Source organism: Eretmochelys imbricata, chromosome 1 (genome assembly GCF_965152235.1).
Source record: "Eretmochelys imbricata isolate rEreImb1 chromosome 1, rEreImb1.hap1, whole genome shotgun sequence".
Lineage (NCBI taxonomy): Eukaryota > Metazoa > Chordata > Testudines > Cheloniidae > Eretmochelys > Eretmochelys imbricata.
This window is the reverse complement of record NC_135572.1, coordinates 226,229,304-226,257,279: the sequence shown is the minus strand read 5'-3', so window position 1 is coordinate 226,257,279 and position 27,976 is coordinate 226,229,304. Positions and strand designations below refer to the sequence as shown.

Genomic DNA, 27,976 nt, shown 5'->3' with positions numbered 1-27,976 from the left:
GTGAACAAATAGCAAGCAGCGCGGAATGGTGCACAAGGGAAATTGGTAGTACTTGTGTTTCCAAGGTGATTCTCACACGTCTAAATATTTGAAAAACCAGCATTGAGGAGAAGTGTGGGGGACAAGTGAGGAGAGAATGATACAGAAAGAAGAGAGATGGAGTGGAGGGAGACAGGGAGAAAAAGAGAGGTAGCCAAAGGAGGAGAGAAAGAGAGAGAGTTATCAGAGCTGACAGGAACTACCATATGCAGCAAAAATCCTATAGTACAAGATAAGAACAATTCAGAGTTTAGGGTTTTGTTTTTTATAAATTACTTTATTTTCATTAGAGTACAAAAGTTATAAATACAATTCATGTAGAACAATGTTTGACCAAAAAGCACTGGATGTTTCTGCAGAGCAAAAAAAAAGCTTGGAAGCAGCAGGGAGCACACAAAGCCAGCCTCTCAGTCATGTAGGTGGACCTTAGGCACACAGAGCAGCAACAGAGTGAGTGAAGAACCCAAACAGAATGGGGCAGGGCACCAAAGCCTCCAATATATAAAATGTCTGAAAGCAGCTGAGAAGAGGTAAATGTCCACCTCCTGCATTGCTATTGCCTCTTCAAACAGCAAAAGAAACAGACCCATGCTTCTGTCCACATTAGGGTTGACACCAAGATACCCAGAGTCAGATTTAAATGTGATAGAGCGTACCATTTCCCTGAACAGCGTGCACTGGGATTTCTGTCTGAAAATAAGGCTTTTAGTTTGACCCCACAGACAGCTGATAGGACTGTTTCCTAGCACAACAATATCACCCTTTTTAGAAAAATTCCCTGCTGGAGGTTATCAGAGAAACCATGCTCGGACCTGCTAGCAATAACCTGTGTTTAAACACAGTTGTGGCTAACACACTTTAATGCTAGTGTGAGCAAGCTCATTGTGTACAGTCCCTTTAAAAAAAAACAAAAAACAACCACCTCAAAAACTGAGACAGATGAAAGAGTTTCAATACTAGAAGGTAAGTGAAGGGTCACATGCCCACAGTATAGAAAGCACCTCAGAAGAGACAAGAAATTCGGTCATCTGTCTGTACAACTTGATGAGGAAACCTAAAGAATCACAGGCACTGACTTAGCCGTAGTCAATTAAGCTCACCCATGGGTTTACCACCTTGAATTAGTTTGAGAGAGCCCTTGCTGACTGGCCCAGTTGGAGAGATGAACCAGGCAGTTGCAGGGCGGCTTGCTAAGCACAAAGAAACTTTTTCTGGACTAGCAATTAATGCACTGCCTACAAATAACCCCAGGCGAACATAAACTAATTTTCTACATCTGGTCCTGGTTATAAAGTAATTGTGACAGAGGCATTATGAACTGGTTTCTTGGCTTTTCTGGGTAGATACAGGGAATGCAGAGCAGTCAGTTGGGAGCACAAGAGAGCACAAGTGGGAGATGCATGCGGGAAGTGCATGAAGGCACAAAAGAGGTACCTGGCGCAAACTCTCTTTGCTGAGTGCTATGCTGATGAGATTGCTTTGAATGCAATGGCACCTCACTCACTGTAGCTTGGGCACTAGTGAGATAAGCATTTTCTAGAACTGGACCTGTCAGCAACAATTCACCATTTACAATTAAATACAGAGATTACATGTAATTATGATTGAAGTGTTTTTTCTGGCATCAAAAAATGTCTACACAAAGTTTGATGTTTTGGAAAATTAAACAGCAAGATAATATCACCAGTATAGAGACTTACGTGACATATTATGCAAAGACTTTCATAATGATGAAAGCCCGGTTGCTGAGAGCATCCAGATAGGACTTGTGGGCTGACAATGAACTTTAAAAAAAAGATCAGTACATGCAAAAAAGGGGACACCCACAGTTTGCTTAACAGAGGGACACATGAGCAATTAACTGTACATAATGAATGTGAAAAAAGATCCTGACAGCTGTACAGAAAGAACATGAAATGGACAGGATGGTAGCTGCCCTCTTTTTTAGTATACAGCAGATGTGCAACCCATGTAACCTATAGGTCTCAATATGCAGTGCTCCAATTTGATGCAAGTTGAGGCTGGTGGATCAAGGAGGATTGCATGCTGGGACTTGTGGTCTCCACTGACTGCAACCCAGAATTAAAGATGAGGGCTGCTGCAGGACACATTATGGAGCTCGATGAGCAGCACTTCGGCCACTCTTGTTGCAATATTCTTCTTTCCTTGTGCCTTGGAAAATGCCTATAATCTTATTTTTTGGTTAATCTTCTCATATTCAGATTAAATGATTATATAAAACTGGCTGAACTGGTCATGATTTGAGATATCTATGGTTATTATACCACATGCAATTGGAATCAGCCATTCAGACTACTGCAGGAGAGTCTCATATTTGCTGAGAAAAAAGTTAAACAAAACAAAGAAAAGCTTCAGACATCAGTTTATTCCTAAAATGCAGGAAACTTTATTCATAAAAGAAATTTGAAAAAAATGTTTCTGATTGACTGACCTATAGAATCTAGTATTTAAGGCAATCAGAATGCTGCATTTCAGGAATAGTCAATGGCATGCCCTTCTCAGCCAGTTTCTGTCAGGTCCAATGATCTATTCAATTTCACTTTTAGAGCTGTTAGGAATAAAAGAAACAGTGATGGTCATAATATAAATATTGCTCACTTAGAAGTGACCATAGGAGCTTTTCTCACATCCCTAATGATGGGGGATTTTTATTTGGTAAACGGGTAGTCATAGGGTAATGAGCAGCAGAACAATTAACAGGAACTGGGATCCATCAGCCTTGAACGAGAATTATCCTGCAGAGTAAAAGGGTGGCTTTAGAAGCATGGGGCTTGTTCCTACTCTTTGTTCACTGAACACTGCTTACAGTTGCACAGGGGCATCAGGCTTATACCCTCTCTTCTTTCTCTGAACTTTTCCTTAGACAGGAGAGTTACTCTGCAGGGTAAGAGATGGCATAGACTGTACCTGTCCTTCCCTCTCTGAATTAATCTTAATATATGCTGCATGAGCACAGGGGCGCTGTGAGATCCAAGGCACCTGGGCACTAAAGCACTATTAATGTGATCCCCACTGCAGGAGTTCCTAGTCACAGTGATGCTTAGCTGCTAAGGAGCAGGATTAGCTCTCACACATCATCTCCCATCAAGAGTCTCAATGCAGCATTAATACTGATAACAAAGACATCACACATTATCCTTGCCTTCCCCCAGTGCACATGCAGAGATCTCCCTTCCAAAAGGGTCATGGTCCCTATCAGCTACTGTAAAGCCCCCAAATCTACTATTTGCTTCTTGTTAAGGCCACAGATCTCTCGTCTCCAGTTCCCCTTCTGTCCCCAGGATACTTCTCATGATTCCACATCCAAGTCCGCTGTCTCCATCATTCACATGCCAATTTGCTGTCAAAGCTAGAGAGTCCAATGGCAAAGGCCTGGAGGGCACACAGGGGGTAATTATAGTCCAGAGTGAACACGTCTTCTGCTACACGACCAAACTGCATCACAATGTAGTCAGCTAGGGAGACAGAAAGAGGGGGTCAGAGACCAACTACTTCAAAGAGAGAGAGGTAAGAGGAGAAAGAGTGAAACAGTTCCAAATACACCTGACTGGAGAGAATATCAGTCTCTCTATTCACTATTGCCAGAGTGGCTCAGAATCTGCTTTTCTACAATAGTCCTGCTGACTTCTTTTACAGAGAAATCCCATACCTATGCTTTGGCTGGCACAGCAATCCCATATTACTCTCCTTTCCATCTTCAGCAGAAGGCCTGCATTCGCCTCTCCTCTGATGCAGCTATCCTGTCATCCCCTCCACCTCTAGAGTGAAGGGGAGGTCCCATATCATTCCAAAAGTCCCAAGATCCTCTGGACTATATCCCCCATCCCGTTCTTGCCCATCCCATATCCCTCGTGTAGGAGCAATGTTCCCATATTTCCCCACCTAATGGAACAATGCTCTTTTCCTCACTGGAGTGGCAGCCCCACATACCCCACCTCACCCCACCATAGCACAACCCTTAGCTCTTACGGTCATTCTCATGGACAATCTGGAAGTTCTTCACCGAGGCCTGAGTGACTCTCCCATGGAAATTCAAGACGTACGACTGAGTGTCATCATTCCAGACAGGAGCCTTGTTGTGCAGCTCAATCAGGTTCTCCAGGTTTTTATTTTGCCATTTTGACAGCAAACTCTCATGTTCCTGCTCAAGAGAAAAATTATACTTGGGAGGGTCTGCTTTTAGTCACTGCTTCTCTCAAGTTGTGTTTACTCTGCAACCATGAGTCCCCCTGGTCTAGTGAACAGTGAACTCAACCCTGCTGAAATAGATCCTGCAGGTACCATGGAGATATTTCTATACTTTCCCAGTCCTGAGGTTCTCTCTCCTGCTGGGCCCACTGCATCTCAATCCTAACCAGGAGACACAGTGAGAGCACCTTCTGCACCCACTCTCAATGTACTGGCAGGAGTCTATTTCTAACCCCTGGGAGCCTTTTCCTCCAGTACAAACCTCCAATTCCCCACCTTGTGACCTTCAAAGCAAAGAGGAATAACCCAGATATCTTTAACTCCCTAATGCAAGAAGTTGGGATGTTGTAGTGGGAAATTCAAAGGCTGCAGTGGGCTACAAGTATGTATGGATTAAAGTGCTTTCCCCCCATAGGGAGGGGGGAGGGATAGCTCAGTGGTTTGAGCATTGACCTGCTAATCCCAGGGTTGAGAATTCAATCCTTGAGGGGGCCATTTAGGGATCTTGGGCAAAAATTGAGGCTTGGTCCTGCTCTGAGCAGGGGGTTGGACAAGATGATCTCCTGAGGTCCCTTCCAACTCTGATATTCTATGATTCTACCAGGTTTAGGCATAGGTACACAAACACATGGAAATGTGAAGGTGGATAAAACAGCATGTTCACTACATCTGAGAAGAACAGGAAATTGGGAGGAGCTGAAAACAGTAGTGAGGACAAAGTGGCAAGGAAATATAACGTGACAAAATGAACTTCAACCTTAAAAAATAAAAGCTATTAAAATTGATAAAAACTATCCAAACTGAAGTTATTCCATGGAGGGAGATGCTTGGTAAGCAGTTGTTTGGGGAGGTTTGAGTAATAGATTTGTTTGTGGTAAAATTCTGAGTAGGATGTAGTGAACTGTCTGTTGCTTCTTGGGTTTGTTTGTTTTTTAAATAGATTTACTATTTAATTGGATCTCTGATTTTATTTGTTTCTGTAAGGATGCCCATAGGACTTTGGTAATGGGCATCAACAAATTACATTTAGAAATGGCAGTAGGGCAATCTTTTAGAGAAGAGCAGTCACTGCTTATTCAGAGACATCATGTCACAGACCAGGTAGATGATGATGAATCTATATGGGCTAAATTGTGGCTGGTATTTGAGCAAAACCACAGAGAGCCACCCCTAAACCCTGTATCCCAGGAAAGGGGCCACCCTTGATTGCAGTCGCTATGCTCTCCTGAGCATTGTGGGCTTCTCTTAGACTCAGATTTTAAGGCCAATAAAATGGATAGGGGAAAGAGACAGGACAATAGATTGATTCCCCCCAACTGCACTATCAAGTGGATGCATACTGCATTCTCCTAAGGGATGATGAATCAACTGTGATTTCCAAGAGCTCAATCAGGCATAGTGTCCTCCTGAGACACAATGACTCCGGTAGCCCACACTGGGGTGTTTGGCTTTATATAGCCCCCAAGTAAGGGCTGTGCTTTGGCACATCTGGTCCTATATATTTCTAGTGAGACCACATCTGGAATACTGTATTCAGCTCAGGGCATTTAATTACTAGAAGACTACTGACAAATTGGAATGAGTTTAGCAAAGTGGGGGAAAAAAAAGTGAGGGTTAGATAAATGGACTTATGCCCCCTCTTCCACTGATATGCTTGTTTCTCTCCATGCCTCACTCTCTCTCATCGCAAGGTCTGCTCTGCCAGCACCCAGCCTTGGCTCACCCCCAACATCCACTTCCTCTGCGCCTGCTCGGGCTCTTGCGCTGTGGAGTGTCTGGCAGAAATCCTGTGACCAGGCTTGCTTCCTCCACTACAGATTTGTTCTCTCCTCCTTTAGTTCTGCCATCTTCCTAGAGAAATAACTACTTCTCCAACTTAATTGAACCCCATGCCTGCAATCCCAGCTTCCTGTTCACCAGCTCTGAGTCAAATCCTCTCCTCTTGCCCCCTGGATATGTCTAAGTCCTGCAGATTCTTTCTGCAAAACATCTCTAACATTTGGTCATTCCTCTCTTTGTATCCCTCCACTTCTCTATCATATCAAACATAAGATTCTTACTTGTCCTCACTTTCAGGGCCCTTTATAGCCTATACCCACTCTATTTAGCTCTCATTTGCTATCTAAATGTTAACTCCCATTTTTGATTGGCCCATGATGTCAGCCTCCATCACCCACTTGTTAAAATTTTCCAACAGCACCATCATGCTTTCTTCACGTTGACCCTCATGCGTGGGAGGACCTCCCTGTAGAGATCTGCAAAGCGATCTAATTATCCTTGTTTGAATCCTTCCTTAAAACTCTCCTTTTCTAGGATTCCTGAAAAACTGGACAATGGCTAGGCTGCTGGTGTGCTGAGACCACTGCCCATCCTGCTGACCAATATCACCTCATTGTTTTCTTATGCTTCTCTCTCTGTCTGCATCCACCTGTTATCTCTTGATTTATACTTAGAATGTAAAGTCTTTGGGCCAGGGACCATCTTTTTTTCAGTGTTTGTAAAGCACCTAGCACAATGGAGTCCAGTCACGACTAGGGCTCCTATGCACTACAGTAAAAAAGAAAAGAGCTAGATATGGTCCACATGGCTAAATGACAAGTAAGGAAAGAGGCAAAGTTTAAAGGGTTGCATAAGGGCTACAAGCAAGAAATAAGCTGAAATTAAGAAAATGACATTTTAAGCTGAATATCAAGAAACGTTTACCAATCATGAGACCTATCAGATCAATCAGTCTCCCAAGGGCAATGGTAGAATCCTATTATGGGAATAATTTCAAAGTGGCCTGGAAAAGCACAGTGTAGTGAAGAATCCCACCCTAACTTCCAGAAGATGGGATAGCTGGAACCCAACACATCTTTTTCCTCTAATTTCTCTGATTGCCAATAATTAGCATTTGGATCTCTAAGAGGTTAAAACTTTCTTCCTTGCGCCACTGGAATCTGACCCAGTTCCAAACTTACATTTCGTGGTCTGATTGGAATCCGCTTGTGTTTCATGTTCATCCCTGGAATGATCACGGACATCTTCCTGGGGCCCTTGAATCCTAGGACATTGGTTTCCTAAAAGACAAGGAATTAAGTTCTTTTCAGGAACTAAAGCACTGTCTTATCCGGGAGAGAGGATAATGAGATTGACCTTTAATACCCTATCTACCCTGGAATCAGAAACATGCCAGCTACATCTGTATTTAAACACGGTTGCAATCAACATTGTTTCCTTGACTATTAGTGATATAATTCTTTTTCTCCTCCAAAACCACATTAACCAAACAGTACTATAGATAATCTTCCAAATATAACCTAAAGTACGGTTTTATTACACAATTTGGCTAGTGTCATTCTCGGACAATAAATGTGGTTCATATTGTTGAGGGGAAATGTGCTAAATCCCTGCTAGCAACAAAGGTATAAACACAATTATAGACAGCATGACTCTGACTGCTTCTGTACTTTGTCAACTCTCCAGGGACCTTATAGTCTAAATGGACAATCTATTTAATTCTGCTTAGCTTTTGTTTTATTTTTAAGGCTATACTTCATAGTTTCTCCCAAACTGTGACCTTGTAGACAAGATAAAAGAAACCCCTAAGGGATTTGGAGTCAGCGTATGGCTTAGCTTTCATCCTGAAACAAACAAGTCTACTCCAAAGTGCAGCAGGGAATTCCACATACTCCACCTGTACGGCAGTGAAGATAAGAGGAAGTTACTTACCTGTAACTGGAGGTTCTTCCAGATGTGTGGTCCCTATATGTATTCCACTGTGGGTTATGCATGCGCACCATGCACCTGGAGTCAGAGAATTGGAAGTAGTGTCCATTGGTCTGTGCATGTGCCCCGATTCACCTTGTGCTCCTGACCAAGATGATAAAGGGTTGGGAGGACTGACTGCCTCTTCAATTCCTTCTCCACCATGAATCAGACAAGATCCAAATCAAAGGGGAAGGACAGTGGGTAGTGGAATACCCAGAGATACCACACATCTCAAAGAACCTCCACTTACAGGTAAGTAACCTCCTCTTCTTCTTTGAGTGACGGTCCTTCGTATTCCACTGCGGGGGACAGACAAGCAGTACTTAAGCAGGAGGAGGGTGTAAGGATGAGGATGGCAGGGATGAGTGGCGAACAGCTATCCCCAATGAGGCATCAGTAGCCAAGTCTTATACCAGGGAACAATGTCTTGCAAACATGTGGATGGAGCTCTATATGGCCTCCTTGGTATGTCCTGAAGAGATGCTACAGTCGTGGCTTGGGCTCTCGTGGAGTGCTTTGATCCCCCCTGCTTTGGGGGTAGGTTCGAGAGCTTATAGCAGAGTAGAGTATATTCCAAAATCCATTTGGGAATTCTCTGGGTGGAGTCAGGTGGTGACTCCCTAGTGGGTCAGATACATTCCCACGGTGGGCACTGGTGCCAGGGTCCCCAATATGGCCAATAGGTGGGGTCGACAGCTCGTGGCAGGGGTCCCCATGGCACGGGGTACCAATGACTCTGAGCCAGGTGAAGCATTGGTTGGTTCCAGGGTTTTGTGGGTCTCCTGGGTGTGGTTCCTGTCATGGTTCCGAGTCTCTTGAGGAGGAAAGGGCAGACTCAGGTTCTAATGGCGATAACATTGGTGCTGATAGGAAGATGCACGTTATGTATGGTGGAGGTGATAAGCTCCATCCTGCCAGCAGATCTCTGAAAGGCAACTACACTCTCTGGAAATGGAGAGTCCCAATGCGGGAGGGGATTCAGGATCTGGGAGAGTGAAAATGTCCTGTGGTGTGGCCAAGGATCTGGACCTCCCTGGTTTAATAGGGACCTTTCTGTTTGGGCCACAGGTGCTGGTGATGAATATTGTATGGTCTCCATTCACCAGTGCCAGAAGGTCTTGGTGTCTTATGAAGAGCTGGGAATGATGGTACTGATGAAGCGTGGTGTGGAGATGGTGAAGCCCTATGTTTCATGCCTCTCTTATTATGTCTATGGGACTGGGGACGTATGACATACTCCTGGGCTGAGTCAGTGGGTTTGCTTGTAGGCATATCCGGTATCTTTGGAATGGACTTAGAGGAAGACTTAGCACAATGTTTATAGGAGTGCTTTCTGATCTCCTGACTAGGCCCCACCATGGGGTTTGTGGGGGTGGATCCTCCGGCACGAGAGTCAGACTTTGCAGCAGGAGGCATACTTCTTGCTGATTCAGGATGATGTAAAGGGGGGATTCCCCAGCCTGGATCTGATTGAAGCCTCATAGCCATTTCCATGAGGTACTTACGGAGGTGAAAAGCCTGTCCTTCTCGGATGCAGCTGGGGAAGGACTGACAAATACTGCACCAATCTGCAACGTGAGCGCCTGTCCCAAGCAGTAGAGGCAGTGTTGGGGGTCGTCACTGATGGAAAAGGATTGCGGGCAGGAGGTGCAGAGTTTTAAGCCTGGAGTTCTGGGCACAGTCAGGTACCCAAATAGGGCATGGGGGAGAATGGAGGGGACCCCTATAGCCTAATCTAATTCTAAAACTATTAAAATGATCAAAACTACTAAATCTATTAAAACTTCTAAAAATACAAACTATTTACAGCTAACACGACGGTTTTTCAGAAACGACATCAGAACTGAAGATACGAAGTTTCTGACCTGGACCACGCAGCAATGAGAAGCAACTGATGAGGCAGTTGGTCTGCCCTGAGGTTGGGAGCATGAGGTGAACTGAGGCACATGCGCGGACCAACAGACACTGCTTTCAAATTCTCTGACTCTGGGAGCATGGTGCACATGTGTAACCCACAGTGGAATACAATAGGGACCATTACTTGAAGACGAAACAGACTTTCTTGGTCCTCTAGTCACCAACTGTTTAATGCCTTCAACCAAAAATCTATCTCAAAGGCTATTTCAATTTTATTCCAGCAAGATGGCTCCTTAGAGTTCCTAACACATATATGATAAAAATCAGGTATAACATTAATATTAGTTATATAGCTTCCCCTAACATACTAGTACGTTTTACTGATATAGACTGTAGGTAAGTGGTCCCCAAACTTTTTACCTTTTACCCCGCCCTTACCCTTGACCGTGCCCACTCCTTCCCCCCAGAGCTGGGGCGAGGAGCGGGGCCACAGCTCTGGGGGTTGGAAGCGGAGAGGAGTAGGGGGCCAAGGCTAGGGGCAAGGGCAGAAGTGGAGCCTCAGCTGTGGGTGGAGACCAACAGCTGGATCCCTGGGCCAGCAGCCGCAGCTAGAAGCAGAGCTCAGGGGACGGGTCCAGCAGCCAGGACCCTGAGTGCAGGTCTGACAGCTGGGGCCAGGAGCAGAGCTGGGTGGTGCTCCCTCCCTGCCGTGCCCCCCAAACATTCATCCGCACCCCCCTAGAGGGGCGTGCTCCACAGATTGGGGACCTCTGCTGTAGGTCCTTGGAGCTGGAACCTGTCTTATTCCATCTCAGGTCTTGCTGAGAAGAGACCTGAGAAACAGGATAATGATTTTACATGTATATAGCAAACATGTTACAAACTTGAATAGCTGATTGTACATACACAGAAATCACTTCATCACTATTAACAGACAGCCACCTTTTAGGGATATATTATACTTGTTTTAACAGCTCACAGAAACACTACAAAGTATTTTAGGATGGGAAATGAAGAATACTGTATCCAATGGAAACTCCAGGGTGCACTAGGATTACCAGAGTAGAAACTGGACAGAACTGGAGTTCACACATCTAGTCTCTTGTTAATGTGCCACTGAGATCTCAAAGAACCACAAGCAATCAAGACCTTGCTTTTATGACTCATATGAAAGTCCTCCAGCAGTCCAATGCACATTATAGTTATCCTGTTGCACTGATACAGTACTGATGCAGAATTAAGAAAACTTGCTGCGGAATCACTAACATCCGGAAGCACTCTGAGTTTTCCCTGCAGGCCTCCAATCCATATACTTGGCTTGAAAGTCCTGACAAGACGACAGCCAAAGTGGCTGTAACTGCAGGATGCCTCCCATCCCTAATGCCTGGGTTTAAGTGATTCAGAAGCTGGGGTAGGGGGAAAAAATAAAAGGAACTTACATAACAAATGGCTGCGAGCTCCTGTCTGGTATGGGCCTTTTCTACTAGCCCTTGTGCCTTGACTGGGCTAACTCCATGATCATAGACAGTAAATTTTGTTCCCATAAGGTTGGACCTAGAATCAGGAAACGGAGAGGCAGTGAGATGTTCTATGTGAGACTATGTGACATAATTAGACTGGGTCAGCCTCTCCTGACATTCCCATCTGGGGTTTCCCATCAGCAGCTCAATAAACAGCTCTAGTGAAAGTATCTGTTACACTGAGCCCATAACCTGACCTGGAAAAACATCAAGCCAGGACTCCTCACATAAGTGGCCACAGTCATCGCTCTGAAAGAGATACTGGTACCAAAGGGACAGCCAGGGGTGAACCAAGAGAGGGTGAGGTCACGCTCTGCCTGGCATGGGACTAGATTGCTGCCCTTGGCTCTGACTCAGCAAGAGAAGAACTCCAACCTCTCTTGCAGTACATGAACACAGAAACGTGCACCTGTTGATGGCTTTTATTTGCGGCTCTCACCTCAGTTTTCCAATGAAACTTTCCCCTTCGCGGGATAAATCTGTTGGGTCAATTGAAATGAGATAATTGGATGTTTTGCTCTTTTTCCGTTTTCTCCCTGCAAGAAGGAACGTCTGGAAACACAAAACTTTGGTCATGACAGGAAGCTCTGGAAGAGCCCAGAGGCACAACACTACTTTTGGCCTCCATCCCACTGTCCCTATCACCATTCCCCTGCCCATTAGCTCCCACCCGCTTTGGCAGACCCCTTCTTGCCACTTCCATACCACTGACCTTTCTCTTCAGCCCATGAGCAAACAGCCCCAAATCTCAGCTCTCTTTAGCCCACCCAATGGCTCAGATTTTAAGCACCTTTCCTTCCTAATTTTTAACCAGATACTCATCCCTCTGCTCTTCTTTTACTCCAGCTTTAGTGCACCTTCTTTATACTATTGCTTCCACACCTCCCAATTGCTGCCTTCATACCCTGCGCCCAGATACGGACGTGAACCTCTCCTTCTTTTCACAAGCTTTCTCCTTTCAGCTCCAGGTTCCTTCCCCATTTAAGCACTGCTCCACCACACACCCAAAGGTTTTGTACTAGAAGTTCAGAAGCCCAGGGCTAGAGACTGTGTGCTAGTCCCAATACCTTTCTGTTGTCGTCCCTTTCCAGGTGCATATAGTAGGTGGGGAAGAGGCCTCGGTCCATTCCTTTCTTATCTCTAGTGATTCGACACTTCACTGTAATGCCACGGGGAGCAGGGCGTAATGCAAACTCCTCCAAGTTCTCCACTTCTCCCAGCTGTGCATCTGACTCTGGGGATGCAGTGCAGGAAGCACCTGTGTCCTGTGGGAAGACCTATCCCATCAGCAAAATGAAATCAGGTCAGAGGACCTAGTAACCCAAGAGAAGAATGGCCTGTTGGGTAGGAGGCCCCCATTTGAAGAGGAAAAAGCTCTGTTGGGGAAGGGATGCTGGATCAGAGATCTCTGTGTTTCAAGGAAGGAATGTTCCATTGAGAAGAAGAAATCAGGACAGAAGTTTCTCCTACCCTGGGAGAAGAATACCCCTTTAAGGAAGGAAAAGCTGGGCTAGAGTCCCCAGTAACCAGAGGGTAGAATGGCTTGCTAGGGAGGGGACGCAGGGTGAAAAGCTGTTATAGTCAAAGGGAGAAATGTCCCTTTTAGCATAGCATTTAATTGCTAAGCTTGAAATGTATTGTAAAAAAAGACAGTATGAGGAATAGCACTTTCTGGTCAGCCTTGATCCTGGAGTGGGACAGGCTGCGGAAAACCACAGTATGATGGTATGGCGAAAACCATACGTGTGTCTATGCTTGCTCAGACGGTATCTAGAGTGGAAATAACTCTCCCCATAGCAGGAGTGAGCACTAGAGGAACAGTGACAACAGTCAAGATGCAGAATATCAAAATGGGACACAGACGGCGGTGGAAGCTAGTGGAGGACTGGATATAAGGTACGGAAGCCAACACCTTGGCTTCCCTCTGGTTTCAGGTCTGAGCACACTGGCTACAGGCTAGGGGCTGGAACTAGCATGTTTTAACACTGAGGTGCTGTAACAGGTGGTCAGCCGCTCTAATGGTCAGAGTTTGGGGCCAGCCAGCTCTATTCATTAATCAGGTGCAGCTGAGGAGGGGAATCACGTGTTCCCTACAGCCAGGCTGTCAGTAAGGAAGGAGAAGTAGGGGAGCAGAAGCATCAAGGAGTTCCCTGGAAGAGGCTGCCAGAGTCCCCTAATCGGGGAGGCTGAGAGAAGCTGCCGGGGGAAAAAACAGGGCGCCAGGGAGAAGTCCTGGAGACAGTGCTTAGCCAAAAGAGCAAGGAAGAATCCTGCAGTAAGTCCTGAAGCGGAAGTGACAGAGAGGCAAAAGAGGAAAAGTCCCTTGGGAAGAGACTTGGTTGTGGGAGTGAGTCCTTTGTGGGCTGGACACAAGTCAGCACCTTACACATGGGCACTAGAAAGCATGGGTCTGAGTCTCATTGAGAACAGTGTTTTCATGACACTTACTGTAGCAGATTTCTGGCTGGTTGCGGAACTAGGCCTCTCAGATTCAGAATATGGTGAACGAGATCTTGACCTCTTTCCAGCTTCTTCCTCCTCTTCTGTGTCCTCATCGAAATTCAAACTGCCTGAGATCCCTGTCAGAATTCAGGACTAGGTAACCTCTAATGGAAGGTGTTACAAATGCAGGGCATCACCAATTCACATACCCCTTCCCTGCTCCTATCCTCACTTTAACCCACAACATACCTGCAATGACTGTTTATATGGAAAAGTAATATTAGGGTAGTAATGATGCCTTTTAACTGTCTTTTGTGCAATAAAGATAAAATGTTCAAACAGGGTGACCGAAAGCTAGGCACCTAAATCCATATTTCCACATCTCTGAAAATCAGACCATTTATTTAGGTACCAAAATAGGAACTCAGTAGCCTAATTTTAGGTACTTATGTTATATGAATTTATTTTTACATATTTCTCTTATGCTCCTTGCTGTAGTTTGTGAGACTGAGTATCTCACCAACATTATGTTATCATGAATTAATCCTTATATTCCTAGTGTGAGTTTTCCTCGTGTGGGGCATTGCTTTCTGAGCCTTGAGATCATATCACTAGTGACTCTTTAGTGAAATGAATAAGAAGCTGTCTGGCTTTTATTAATACATACACATGATATACCATACTGCTTAGTTTATACTTTCATTCAGTTAAATATGCCCATGTGTAACAGAAGCTGCTCGCACAATTTTCATTTGAAAATTATGACTGAGCAGATAACATTGTAGCACCAGCCACTTTTGCCTGGTGACAAAACAGTTTTAAACAGAGCATACAGTACATGTGTATTTGCACACCAGCATAAAAGCAAATCTATGTGTAGTTGTTCATTTTGGTTTTATCCTTATTCTACTTGCCTTCAGTGGCTTTTGTCTCCCTCTCTAACACACTGCTTCCTTTACAATTGTTTCACATCTATTTTTTCCACTTACAGTTGTATCTCCCTGAATCTCAGTTAACTTCCATGCAGACAAGAACAGATATTTTAAGAACAGGAAAAAGCAATCCAGCCTAAAGTGGTTTATCCAACCCAGTAAGTGTGATGCTTACTAGTTTACATTTAACCCATCCTTCACTATACTCTTCAATTTTACAGATACTTCATAACTGAGTACAGACTGTTTCAACCACCAATTCTCTCCAATTCCTACAGCATCAATGCAATCTAACATATCAAATCAATTCTACAAACACCCTCATCTTTAATATGGAGGTGTAGCCTAAGTAGACTACAGGTCCCTGTTCTTAATGTTTCATCTTTATCCAAGCAACCACGCCACAGCTATGTATAGAAGATGATGGAGGTGTGTCCAAGAGAATTCTGGGTGAAGAATAGAGATTACAGTAATATATACAGTAATTGTACAGTAACATGAGTTTGAGATGTTTTGTCCCTATGGGCCACCATAGGATGCCTGTGCACTCTTGACCGGAGACTGTAAAGCAGTGGCCGTGGGCCCATGCCTGCACAGAGCAATTCCTCATACTCGGGCATTCAGGAAGGTACGGACCTACCATCACTCAGTTCCTTCTCAATTGCGAAGCCAGAGAATTTGCAGCAGAGAGTAAGCAGAACAGGAGGTGGATTACCCATAGGGACAAAACATCTCAAAGAACTCAAGTTAAGGTAAGTAAAGTCTTCTCCTTTGAGATATGTCCCTATGGGTGTACCACCATACGAGACTCCCAAGCAGTAACACAATGTGGAGATTGGTGCTGAGGAAGCAGGAGGAAAATCCAGGGCATATTGGAGGACTGCGTCACCAAACATGTCAGCTCTGGAAGCAGGTAAGATAGGGTAATGCATGGCAAATGTCTGGACAGAGGACCAATTTGAGGTCCTGTAGATTTTTGCTATGGGAACATCTTTCAGGAGCGTAAAAGATGTGGACTGAGCCCTAGTGGAGTGTGCTCTCCCTCTGTGAGGGGCCTGTATTGAGACAGTATCATAGCGTGTCAAGATGTAACCCGAGACCCACTTTGACAGTCTTTGTGTGGAAATGGCCTGTCCCTTCACCCTTTCAACAAAGGATACAAAGAGTATGGGAGAGGTCCTAAAGGTCTTGGTTCTGTATAAGTAGAAGGTGAGAGCCCTTCTGATGTTTAGTGTGTGTTGGCTGCTTGCTGTAGTTTGTGAGACTGAGCATCTCACAAACATTATGTTATGAAGAATTTAATCCTTATGTTCCTCTTGTGGGATATTGCTTTCTGAGTCGTGATATCCATATTACTAGTGACTTTAGTGAAATGAATAAAAAGCTGTCTAGCTTTTATTAAAACATGATATACCATACTGCTTAGTTTATACTTTCATTCAGTTAAATATGCCCATGTGTAATAGAAGCTGCTCGCAGAATTTTCATTTGAATAGAAGGTTTGGATAGAACTCTTATAAATGGATTTCCTGATTAATATGGTATTCTGAAAAGACCTTAGGAAGAAAACAAGGATTGGAATGTAGTGTGACCATTTCTATACAGAAGGCAGTGAATGGTGAGTCTACTATGAGCACATTGAGTTCTCCTATTCATCTATCCCAAGTGATAGCCTGGGAGAGGTAGAGGAGAGAACAGGTAGACATTGGTTTAAAGACATCGAGAAAATTAAGGTTCCATGGAGGAGTGGGGTTCTGCATAGGGGAAAACAAGCTGTGTAAGCCTTTAAGTAATCCAGCCATGATAGGATGGGCAAAAACTGAGACCTAGTTCTTAGACCCATTGAGGGCTTCTAAGTGCCTTGGAGGTTGCTGAGTGACCTCTGAGAAGCCAGTCATCCAACTGTGGAAATATTGTGACACCCCACTGACATACATGGGCCGCTATAGCTGAATGGACCTTTGTAAAGACATTCAGGGCCTATTACAAAACATAGGAAACGCTTGTGGGAGGAGTGGATACCTGCATGAAAACAGGTTTCCTGGAGGTCGAGGGCAATGAACCAGTTTCTCAGATCTGGGAATGTAATTATGGTGGCTAGCGTCTCCATCCTGAAGCATTATGAAATGACATAGGTATTCAAATGTCTGCAATCAAGGATTAGTTTCCACCCTCTACACCTTTTGGGGACTATGAAATAGCTGGACTAGAACCCTCTTCTGGCAAACTCATGGGAAACTGGCTTGATTGCCCCCAAGAGCAGGAAAGATTGGATCTCCTGCTTTAAGAGCTCCTCGTGAGAGGGGTCCCTGAAAAAAGACAGGGAAGGGAGGTGGGTGGTGGTTGTGTTGCAATATTCCATGTCACCCACCTCTAATATCCATTTGTCTGAGGCAATGTGCTTCCAGGCAGGCAGGAAGTGGAATATTCAATCAATGGAAGTGGGTGGAATGGTAGAATTGTACAGCAGAGGGGGCAGGGGAGTGATCCTCTTTTGTGAGGTTTGGATCTCCTCCTCAAAGGCTCCAAAGCTCTAAGAAAGCCTGGTGTGGGTGCTGCTTGAATGGTCTGAACCCTGTGCAGATTGAGACCTGCTAAAGTGTCTTTTTGTTGCAGGCATATAAATTCCCAGTGACCATAGCACTGCCCTTGAACCTTTAAGGGTGTGGAGTGAGGAGTGTGTGTCTGCACTGAAGAGCTTGAGCCCTTCAGAGGTAAGGTCTTCAGTGGTATTCTGCACCTCTTTCAGGAGTCCAGAAGGCTGGAGCCAAGATACTCTTTGCATATACACAGTAGTAGCCAGGGATCTAGAAGCTGTGTCAGCGGCATCGAGAGTAGCCTGCAAGGAGGCTTTCATGATTAACTGACCCTCAGAGACAAAGGACTGAAATTGGTCTTTTTAGTCTTGTGGCAGGCATTCAATAAAGTGTTGTGAACTTGGAATAACTTAAATAATATTTCACTGTCAAAGCCTGGTAGTTTGCAACACAAAATAGAAGAGCTGATGATGAATAGCTCTTTCTGCCCAGCAGGTCTATTTGTTTGGCCTCTTTGTCCAAAGCAGAGGGTCTGGAGCAAGCTTGATAGTTTCCTTCATTAGCCACATCCACCGCCAGGGAATTAGTGATGGGATGGGAGAAGTACTCCATTCCCTTAGCTGTAATACAACATATTTTATTTCCCCGCTTGGGTGGAATAGTGGCAGGTGTTTGCAATAAAGTACATGAAGGCAATAACAGTGCCTCATTAATTGGTAGGGCAATTTTTCCCTGCGGGAATGATATTTAAAATGTCCATCGGGGAATGTTGAGACTCCTGGGCCTCTTCTAGCAGGATCTGGAGGGATTCCATCCCGTGTTTCATTAGCTCCTGGAAAGCTCTAAAGTCATCAGCAGAAGAGGGCAATGGTGGCATTACAACCTCATCTGGGGAGGAGGAGGACTTGGCTGATAAGGGTGAGCTTTCTTCCATCTGTGGCTATTGCTCCTCTTGTACCGAGGGGGCATACGGCACCGAAGGATGGTCTGTCAGTGCCTGTGAATGATGTGGTACTGGTGGGTGTTGGGGTTTCTTTCTAGCTGGTACCCTCTAAAACTGTTCCACAAAGTGCTCCCATGGGTTCCAGTAAGCCCACGCAGGAGGGGGATAGGTGAGGCGTCTCCAAGGATGTTCATATCCCAAAGGTCTAGGGTACCCGGTGGGCTCCACAAGGTCCCCTTCAGTAAATGAACTCAAGAAGAGTGTAACAGTTCCAAGGTAGAGCCCTGTACAGAGACCTCAGAGTCAGAAATATCCTCTGGAATAAAAGGGCCCGGGCATTGGTGATGGCACCAAGTGTTGGAAGTCAAGCTGCAGCTGTCAGTGCAGTACCCAAGAGAGAGATCTAGTACAGCTCCTGTCAAGATTCCTTCCCCACTCTGAACTCTAGGGTACAGATGTGGGGACCTGCATGAAAGACCCCTTAAGCTTATTCTTACCAGCTTAGGTTAAAAACTTCCCCAAGGTACAAACTTTGCCTTGTTCTTGAACAGTATGCTGCCACCACCATGCATCTTAAACAAAGAACAGGGAAGGAGACCACTTGGAGACGTCTTCCCCCAAAATCCCCCCCAAGCCCTACACCCCCTTTCCTGGAGAAAGCTTAATAACAATCCTCACCAATTGGTACAGGTGAACACAGACCCAAACCCTTGGATCTTAACAATGAAAAATCAATCAGGTTCTTAAAAGAAGAATTTTAATTAAAGAAAAAGTAAAAGAATCACCTCTGTAAAATCAGGATGGTAAATACCTTACAGAGTAATCAGATTCAAAACATAGAGAATCCCTCTAGGCAAAACCTTAAGTTACGAAAAGACACAAAAACAGGAATATCCATTCCCTCCAGCACAGATTATTTTACCAGCCATTGAACAAAAAAACCTAACACATTTTCTAGCTAGATTACTTACTAACTTAACAGGAGTTGGAAGGCTGCATTCCTGATCTGTTCCCGGCAAAAACATCACACAGACAGACCAAACCCTTTGTTCCCGCCCCCCTCCAGATTTGAAAGTATCTTGTCCCCTCATTGGTCATTTTGGGTCAGGTGCCAGCGAGATTACCTTAGCTTCTTAACCCTTTACAGGTGAAAGGGTTTTGCCTCTGGCCAGGAGGGATTTTATAGCACTGTATGCAGAAAGGTGGTTACCCTTCCCTTTATATTTATGACAGCTCCTTAGTAAGGGAGACCCTGGTTTATCGAAAATGAGAAGATCCTCCAGAGAAAAGAATCTCGAGCATGGTCAAGAGCTATGATAGCCAATGGTGCTGGAACTGGGATGTGGATCGGTGCCAAGGAGGAACTGGTGCATGCAGTACTGGCAAAGTTGACAGAACAGCTTCTTTGACACTGGAGCTGTAAGACGTGGCGGTACCGGAGTGCAGGCAGAAGCCCTGTGTACATCAAGGGGCTGAGAGGTGCTGGATGGTACTGATGTAGGAGCCACTCTGTGCATGGAAGACTTTTCTGCACACAATGTCTTATGTGGTACTGTAGTGGGGCAGTTGCCCCACTTTGGCAGACAAAGGGTTAATAGCAGCCCTTGGAGCGGATGCGCAGAACGCAGCCAATCACAGAAGGCTTAGAAGCAGCCAATCAGGGCCAGGCTGGGCCCTATATGAAGGCTGCAAAGCAGAAGAGACAGGAGTCTCTCCCTGACAAGCAAGGGAGGAGTACTGGCTCCCAGGGCTAGCACCTTAGACAGAGCAGCGCTGGGCAGGCTCAGGGGAGCAGAGGGAAAGCTCCAGCCTGATACCTTCCAGGCTGCGGCCCCTGCTAAAAAAGGGCCGAGAAGGTGCAAGAGCCAAAGGGAAGTGGCCCAGGGAGCATGAGCAGTGGAAGGGAGAGAAGGAGGTCAGCTCATGGCTACCGCCAGAGAGTCCCTGGGCCAGGACCCAGAGTAATGGACGGACCTGGGTCCTCCTCCTTCCCCCTTCCACTACACCTGGCCATAGAGGAGCATGGCCTGATACAGACTGTGGCTTGCCCGAGGCAAGAGGCTAGACTTTGCACCTGCCTTCATGGCCAACTGCAGCTCCAGACTGAGGACTGTGGATACCCCCGGAAGGGGAGAGAACCGAGTGGGGCACAGCTGGAGGGCTGTGTCCAGAAGAGGATGACGCAAGCCAGGGAGCAATGCGGGTCCCAGACAGCACTGCCGAGCAGAACAGGTGAGACACCACCTGCAGAGGGCGCTCCACAGCTGGACAGAACTAATTCCCGGAGCAACCAGTAGGAGGCACCATGGTGGTGAGTGTGCAACCTGTCACAGGTACGAATGCTTTGGTACTGATTTCAGTCTGAGACGCCAAGTGAAACTGGTACCAAGGTGTTGGTACTACATAAGAAGAGGGGAAGGTAACTCCTTAGGGGACTCAAGGTGTCCCAAGACTGAGATTTATGGGGTGACCTACCACTCTTTGTTTCCCTGGTAAGGGAAAGAGTCTTCTTTTCTTAGAAATCACTATCTCTGGGGTGCTGCCAAGGTTCCAGCAGTCACCTGAGCTGCTGAGGCTGATGTGCAAGTGGGGAAGCAGACCCCTCAGAAGCTAAGGAGTGTTCCATTTCTAAACCTGCCTTTAAACCCTGAGCAGACCTTGCCCTTTGATGGGAAGTGAGTCTCTCTGAGACACCAGAGACAACTAGAATTACTGTTGCATGGTCAGGGCTTAAACCACAGTGTCTTTGGCATAATCTGGTGCCAATGTACTAAACTAGAAGTCCTGGAGGGGGGAGGGAAGAGACCTCCCTTTGAAACCACAACTGTTCTGAAATTAAACAAACAACAAACTAAGTAAATAACTAAATGAAAAATTCACAGAAAGTGAGAAAGGTGGGAAGCTGTAGAACAGCAGATACTAAGGCTATCTCTACACTACCACCGGATCAACACTCTGGCAATCAATGCACTGGGGGGGTCAATTTAGCGGGTCTAATGACTCGCTAAATCACTCTCAGGTCGACGCTGGTACTCCACCCTGAATGAGAAGAGTAAGGTAAGTCGACGGGAGACACTCTCCCATCAACCCAGTGCTGTGCAGACACCGCAGAAAGCCGACCTAAGCTCCGTCAACTCCAGCTACGTTATTCATGTAGCTGGAGTTGCATAATTTAGGTCAATTTACCACAGTAGTGTGGACATCACCCAAGTTTTGCTCCATCTCAAGCCACAGATGGGTTTAGAGATAAATGAGTGGCAGTGGGTCCGCACCTCCCTACATGACCTTATATGGGAGCATGAGGAGTTATTCTGTGCAGGCTCAGGCCTGCAGATGCTGCTTTATGGTCTCCGGTCAACAGTGCACAGCACCCACAGGGCATATACTCAAATAAGAACTGAGAGGGAACTTCTGTAAGCTTCCTGGGATTTATACTTGGAGTCACACCACTTTATTTTGTGATCCTACCTGATTTCTTGTGGTAAGCAGGGTTAGGAGTGGGAAAGTGCAGAAAGTGCTGAAATACCTAGTTTTGTTGATCCTGTAAATTGCATTCTTCCCTATGATTCAATATTACACTAATGTCCCAGTATGGTATTACACATACAAAGCATTGCTGGAGGTGCTGCGTTTTGGATGAGATCTAAAGCTAAGTTCCTGACTACTTGTCAATAAACATCCCAAGGCACATTTTGAAAGAGGAAAGGCGTTAACCCCGGTGTTCTGGCCAAATTCTAATCTGTGTACTTACATTCTGCCTTCCTAAATTTCCCGTGTAATTTCAATCAGTTATTCTCTTGCACTTCCTGTCCTAACTCTTGTGTAATGTTGCTGTTCATGGATAAACAACGGTTGCTTCTGAGTGGTGGATGACACGATCCTTACAAATTACTACATAACTCAAAGGTTAAGTCCTTTGGGAACCTTTTAGATGACACGTAGCACAAGGTAATGTAAACTGTGCATCAAACAACACAGTATTAATTTTTATTTCACTGCATAATGTTTAGACAGCATGCAACTAACAGACTTCCTGCAGTACTGGCAGGGATGTGATACAATTGGCAACAGTGGACGCTCTGATGAGAAACTGCTCAACGGGACACAGTATTTGACAATAAACCTTTATGCATATTTTCTATAACAGCTGTTTGGGATATCCTCTGAATCAGGAAGAGTACCTTTCCTGCAGGTCTCCTGAGCAGTTAAGTAATTACTGCATTGTTGGCTGGCAGTGGAGATTTCTAATACTTAAGAACTATATTGTGTTGTTATAATATTAACAGATAGGTACATGGAATAAAAATGTCCTGGACTCTGGCAAAACCAAGAGAGGCAATTTGTGATTACTTCCTTTGGAAAGACCAGAAATTATATGGAATTTCTGTAATCTCTTAAAACATGATAGGTATGCCAGTTACTATTAGCATTTTAGACAAGGGAATGACAGTTACTCATCCGCCAATGTATGTTCTAGAAATTGCTGGCTGCCTTTGTGTATGGAAGCTCACATGCACACTTGTATTGTGAGATGATTCCTGACAGACCCCTGTCCGAACCTTGCATATAGCCAACTCTCACCTCGTTTCTGTAGGATTTCTTGCAGATCCGGCTTGGCAGCTCTATCTATGAGAGTCTCTTCATCATTGTCCTGATCTGCATCATCTTCTGTTGTGGAAGATCCTACAGAGAGGATTTGGAGTTTGGTCCCTAAGTCTTGAACTTCTGGCTTCAGGAAGGCAGCTGGGCCATCAATGCCTGCAGGCAAAAGTGAAACAGAATGGAGAAATCTCACAGTTTTTGTAACTAGCTGACTGTGTTAAGCATCACAAGAAGGCACCTAATTTCACCTCTCCCCACTCAAACACCCTTTTAGAACACTGTTGCAGCTGAGTGCCCAGACATTTTCTGTAGTATCTGGCTGATGAATCTTGCCCATATGCTCAGGGTTTAGCTGATCGCCATATTTGGGGTCGGGAAGGAATTTTCCTCCAGGGCAGATTGGAAGAGGCCCTGGAGGTTTTTCGCCTTCCTCTGTAGCATGGGGCACGGGTCACTTGCTGGAGGATTCTCTGCTCCTTGAGGTCTTTAAACTACAATTTGAGGACTTCAATAGCACAGATATAGGTGTGAGGTTTTTTTTTTTTGTAGGAGTGGTGGGTGAAATTCTGTGGCCTGCGTTGTGCAGGAGGTCAGACTAGATGATCATAATGGTCCCTTCTGACCTAAATATCTATGAATCTATGAATCTATGAATTTTCCACAAGGGGAGGAAAAAAGGCCGTCTTCCTAAAGAAGCACTTTACAGGATTCTGAGTCAGGAGACCTACATTCTAAATCTGGCTCTGACAGACTTCCCGTGTTACCTTGGGAAAGTCACATTAACCTCTCCAAGCCTCAGTTTCCCCATCCCTAAATGGGGATGATGATACTTCTATTGTCACAAGGGGTTATGAGTTTAAATTAACCGATGTTTGTAAAGCACATTGAAACTCCTAGATTTTATTTTTTTATGGGCAACCATTTTAAGCCTTTACTGTCCACAGTAGTCATCTTCTTTGTTAATCACCTTGATGTTAGTCTATGGGTATGTCTACACTATGAAATTAGGTCAAATTTATAGCAGTCGGTTTTGTAGAAAGTGTTTTTATACAGTTGATTGTGTGTGTCCCCACACAAATGCTCTAAGTGCATGTAGTCGGTGGAGTGTGTCCACAGTACCGAGGCAACCATCGACTTCCAGAACACTGCACTGTGGGTAGCTATCCCGCAGGGGAGGGATAGCTCAGTGGCTTGAGCTTTGGCCTGCTAAACCCAGGGTTGTGAGTTCAATCCTTGAGGGAGCCATTTAAGGATCAGGGCAATAATTGGGGATGGGTCCTGCTGTGAGCAGGGGGTTGGACTAGGTGACCTCCTGAGGTCCCTTCCAACCCTGATAGTCTATGATAATAACATTAACAGGGATGACGTTAAGTGAAGAGAGTTCCCGCAGTCTCCGCTGCCCATTTGAATTCTGGGTAGAAATCCCAGTGCCTGATGGGGCTAAAACATTGTCACGGGTGGTTCTGGGTACATATCGTCAGGCCCCCCTTCCCTCCCTCCCTCCCTCCCTCTGTGAAAGCAAGGGCAGACAATCGTTTTGCGCCTTTTTTCTTGAGTTACCTGTGCAGACGCCATATCACGGCAAGCATGGAGCCCACTCAGCTAACCGTCACCGTATGTCTCCTGGGTGCTGGCAGACGCGGTACTGCATTGCTACACAGCAGCAGTTTATTGCCTTTTGGCAGCAGATAGTGCAGTATGACTGGTAGCCGGCGTCGACATAGTCCTGGGTCCTCTTTTAACAGACCTCGATGAGGTCAGGGGTGCCTGGGCAAACATGGGAGTGACTCAGCCAAGTCATTCCCCTTTTAAGTTTCATTTCATGGCGATTCAGTCCTACGGGCAGTGCACTGTCTTTTAACCTCCAGGCAGCAGAAGATGATGGCTAGTCGTCATACTGCACCGTCTTCTGCCGAGCACCCAGGAGATGACGATGGCTAGTGGTCGTACTGCACAGTCTGCTGCCAGCAAGATATATAAAGATAGATGAAGTGGATCAAAACAAGAAATAGATCAGATTTGTTTTGTATTCATTTTCTCCTCCCTCCCCCTGTGAAATCAACGGCCTGCTAAACCCAGTTTTGAGTTCTATCCTTGAGGGGGCCATTCTGTTTCTCGCAAAGCCACCCCCTTTGTTGATTTTAATTCCCTGTAAGCCATGTTGTCAGTCGCCCCTCCCTCCGTCAGAGCAATGGCAGACAATCGTTCCGCGCCTTTTTTCTGTGCAGACGCCATACCACGGCAGCATGGAGCCCGCTCAGATCACTTTGGCAATCAGGAGCACATTAAACACCACACGCATTATCCAGCAGTATATGCAGCACCAGAACCTGGCAAAGCGAAACCGGGCGAGTAGGCGATGTCAGCGTGGTGACGAGAGTGATGAGGACACTGACACAGGCTTCTCTCAAAGCATGGGCCCTGGCAATGCAGGCATCATGGTGCTAATGGGGCAGGTTCATGCTGTGGAACGCCGATTCTGGGCCTGGGAAACAAGCACAGACTGGTGGGACTGCATAGTGTTGCGGGTCTGGGACAATTCCCAGTGGCTGCAAAACTTTCGCATGCGTAAGGGCACTTTCATGGAACTTTGACTTGCTTTCCCCTGCCCTGAGGCACATGAATACCAAGATGAGAGCAGCCATCACAGCTGAGAAGCGAGTGGCGATAGCCCTGTGGAAGCTTGCAATGCCAGACAGCTACCGGTCAGTTGGGAATCAATTTGGAGTGGGCAAATCTACTGTGGGGGCTGCTGTGATACAAGTAGCCAACGCAATCAAAGATCTGCTGATATCAAGGGTCGATGACTGCTTGCAGAGGCAATAAAGTCATTGTTGCTTCACATTCATGAAATGCATGAATTTATTTATTTGCATTTATTCATTCATCACACAAATAGGGGGATAACTACCAAGGTAGCCCAGGAGGGGTGGTGGAGGAGAGAAGCACCAGGAGGGGTGGTAGAGGAGGGAAGGACAAGACCACACAGCACTTTAAAAGTTTAAAACTTATTGAATGCCAGTCTTTTTTTTGGGCAATCCTCTGGGGTGGAGTGGCCGGTTGGCCGGAAGCCCCCCCATTGCGTTCTTGGGCGTCTGGGTGAGGAGGCTATGGAACTTGGGGAGGAGGGCGGTTGGTTACACAGGGGCTGTAGCGGCAGTCTGTGCTCCAGCTGCCTTTGGTGCAGCTCAACCATACGCTGGAGTATATTAGTTTGATCCTCCAGCAGCCTCAGCATTGAATCCTGCCTCCTCTCATCACGCTGCCGCCAGCTTTCAGCTTCAGCCCTCTCTTCAGCCTGCCACCTCACCTCCTGGTCATTCTGTGCTTTCCTGCACTCTGACATTGTCTGCCTCCACGCATTCGTCTGTGCTCTCTCAGTGTGGGAGGACAGCATGAGCTCAGAGAACATTTCATCATGAGTGCGTTTTTTTCACCTTCTAATCTTCGCTAGTCTCTGGGAAGGAGAAGATCCTGTGATCCTTAAAACACATGCAGCTAATGGAGGAAAGAAAACGGGACAGCGTTATTTAAAAAGACACATTTTATAAAACAGTGGCTACAGTCTTTCACGGTAAACCTTGCTGTTAACATTACATACATAGCACATGTGCTTTCGTTCCAAGGTCGCATTTTGCCTCCCCGCACTGTGTGGCTAGCTCCTCATCCCTCCCCGCTCCCTGTGGCTAAGAGCGGGGAACATTTCTGTTCAGCCACAGGCAAACAGCCCAGCAGGAACGGGCACCTCTGAATGTCCCCTTAAGAAAAGCACCCTCTTTCAACCAGGTGACCATGAATGATATCTCACTCTCCTGAGGATAACACAGAGAGATAAAGAACGGATGTTGTTTGAATGCCAGCAAACATACACTGCAATGCTTTGTTCTACAATGATTCCCAAGTACATGCTACTGGCCTGGAGTGGTAAAGTGTCCTACCATGGTGGACGAAATAAGGCTGCCCTCTCCCCAGAAACTTTTTGCAAAGGCTTTAGGAGTACATCCAGGAGAGCCGTGAATGCCAGGGCAAATTAATCATTAAACATGCTTGCTTTTAAACCATGTATAGCATTTTAAAAGGTACACTCACCAGAGGTCCCTTCTCCGCCTGGCGGGTCCGGGAGGCAGCCTTGGGTGGGTTCGGGGGGTACTGGCTCCAGGTCCAGGGTGAGAAACCGTTCCTGGCTGTCAGGAAAACCAGTTTCTCCGCTTGCTTGCTGTGAGCTATCTACCACCTCATCATCATCATCATCTTCCTTGTCCCCAAAACCTGCTTATGTGTTGCCTCCATCTCCATTGAAGGAGTCAAACAACACGGTTGGGGTAGTGGTGGCTGAATCCCATAAAATGGCATGCAGCTCATCATAGAAGCGGCATGTTTTGGGCTCTGACCTGGAGCGGCCGTTTGCCTCTCTGGTTTTCTGGTAGGCTTGCCTCAGCTCCTTAAGTTTCACACGGCACTGCTTCTGGTCCCTATTATGCCCTTTGTCCTTCATACCCTGGGAGATTTTGACAAATATTTTGGCATTTCGAAAACTGGAACGTAGTTCTGATAGCACGGATTCCTCTCCCCATACAGCGATCAGATCCCGTACCTCCCGTTCGGTCCATACTGGAGCTCTTTTGCGATTCTGGAACTCCATCACGGTCACCTGCAGCTTGCCATGCTGGCCAAACAGGAAATGAAATTCAAAAGTTCGCGAGCCTTTTCCTGCCTATGTGGCCAGTGCATCTGAGTTGAGAGTGCTGTCCAGAGTGGTCACAATGGAGCATTCTGGGATAGCTCCTGAAGGCCAATACCGTCGAACTGTGTCCACAGTACCCCAAATTCGACCCGGCAAGGCCGATTTCAGTGCTAATCCCCTTGTCGGGGGTGGAGTAAGGAAATTGATTTTAAGATCCCTTTAAGTCAAAAAAAAAAGGGCTTCGTCGTGTGGACGGGTGCAGGGTTAAATCGATTTAATGCTGCTAAATTCGACCTCAACTCCTAGTGTAGACCAAGGCTAAGAATATCTGCTACGTAAGTCACAGTAAACTAGAGGGTGTTCACAGCTGTAGACAAGATGCCAAAGTATATGTAGCTGCCACGTGGGTTTCTGGTGGAACCAACGTACACAAGGTTAACCATATAAAGCAGCTGGTGATA

The 27,976-nt window shown here is 45.9% G+C and overlaps 1 protein-coding gene and 1 long non-coding RNA gene across 3 annotated transcripts in view; both read right to left on the bottom strand.

Moving 5' to 3' along the window:
• Window positions 1-316: 316 nt before the first annotated feature.
• Window positions 317-27,976, bottom strand: part of TULP3 (TUB like protein 3) — a 79,929-nt gene continuing 52,269 nt past the window's right edge. For both annotated transcript variants that reach the window (XM_077824938.1, XM_077824945.1), the window contains 8 exons: window positions 22,811-22,987; window positions 13,824-13,954; window positions 12,443-12,640; window positions 11,815-11,927; window positions 11,295-11,409; window positions 7,209-7,307; window positions 4,030-4,201; window positions 317-3,515 (listed from right to left, as the gene is read on the bottom strand). In XM_077824938.1, coding sequence (XP_077681064.1) covers window positions 3,382-3,515; window positions 4,030-4,201; window positions 7,209-7,307; window positions 11,295-11,409; window positions 11,815-11,927; window positions 12,443-12,640; window positions 13,824-13,954; window positions 22,811-22,987 — 1,139 coding nt within the window. In that variant the 3' untranslated portion in view covers window positions 317-3,381. The remainder of the gene's footprint in view (window positions 3,516-4,029; window positions 4,202-7,208; window positions 7,308-11,294; window positions 11,410-11,814; window positions 11,928-12,442; window positions 12,641-13,823; window positions 13,955-22,810; window positions 22,988-27,976) is intronic.
• LOC144269370 (uncharacterized) lies at window positions 25,677-27,801 on the bottom strand. Its single transcript, XR_013346909.1, has 2 exons — window positions 26,921-27,801; window positions 25,677-26,329 (listed from the first exon to the last, which is right to left on the bottom strand). It is a non-coding gene; the product is annotated as an uncharacterized LOC144269370 (long non-coding RNA).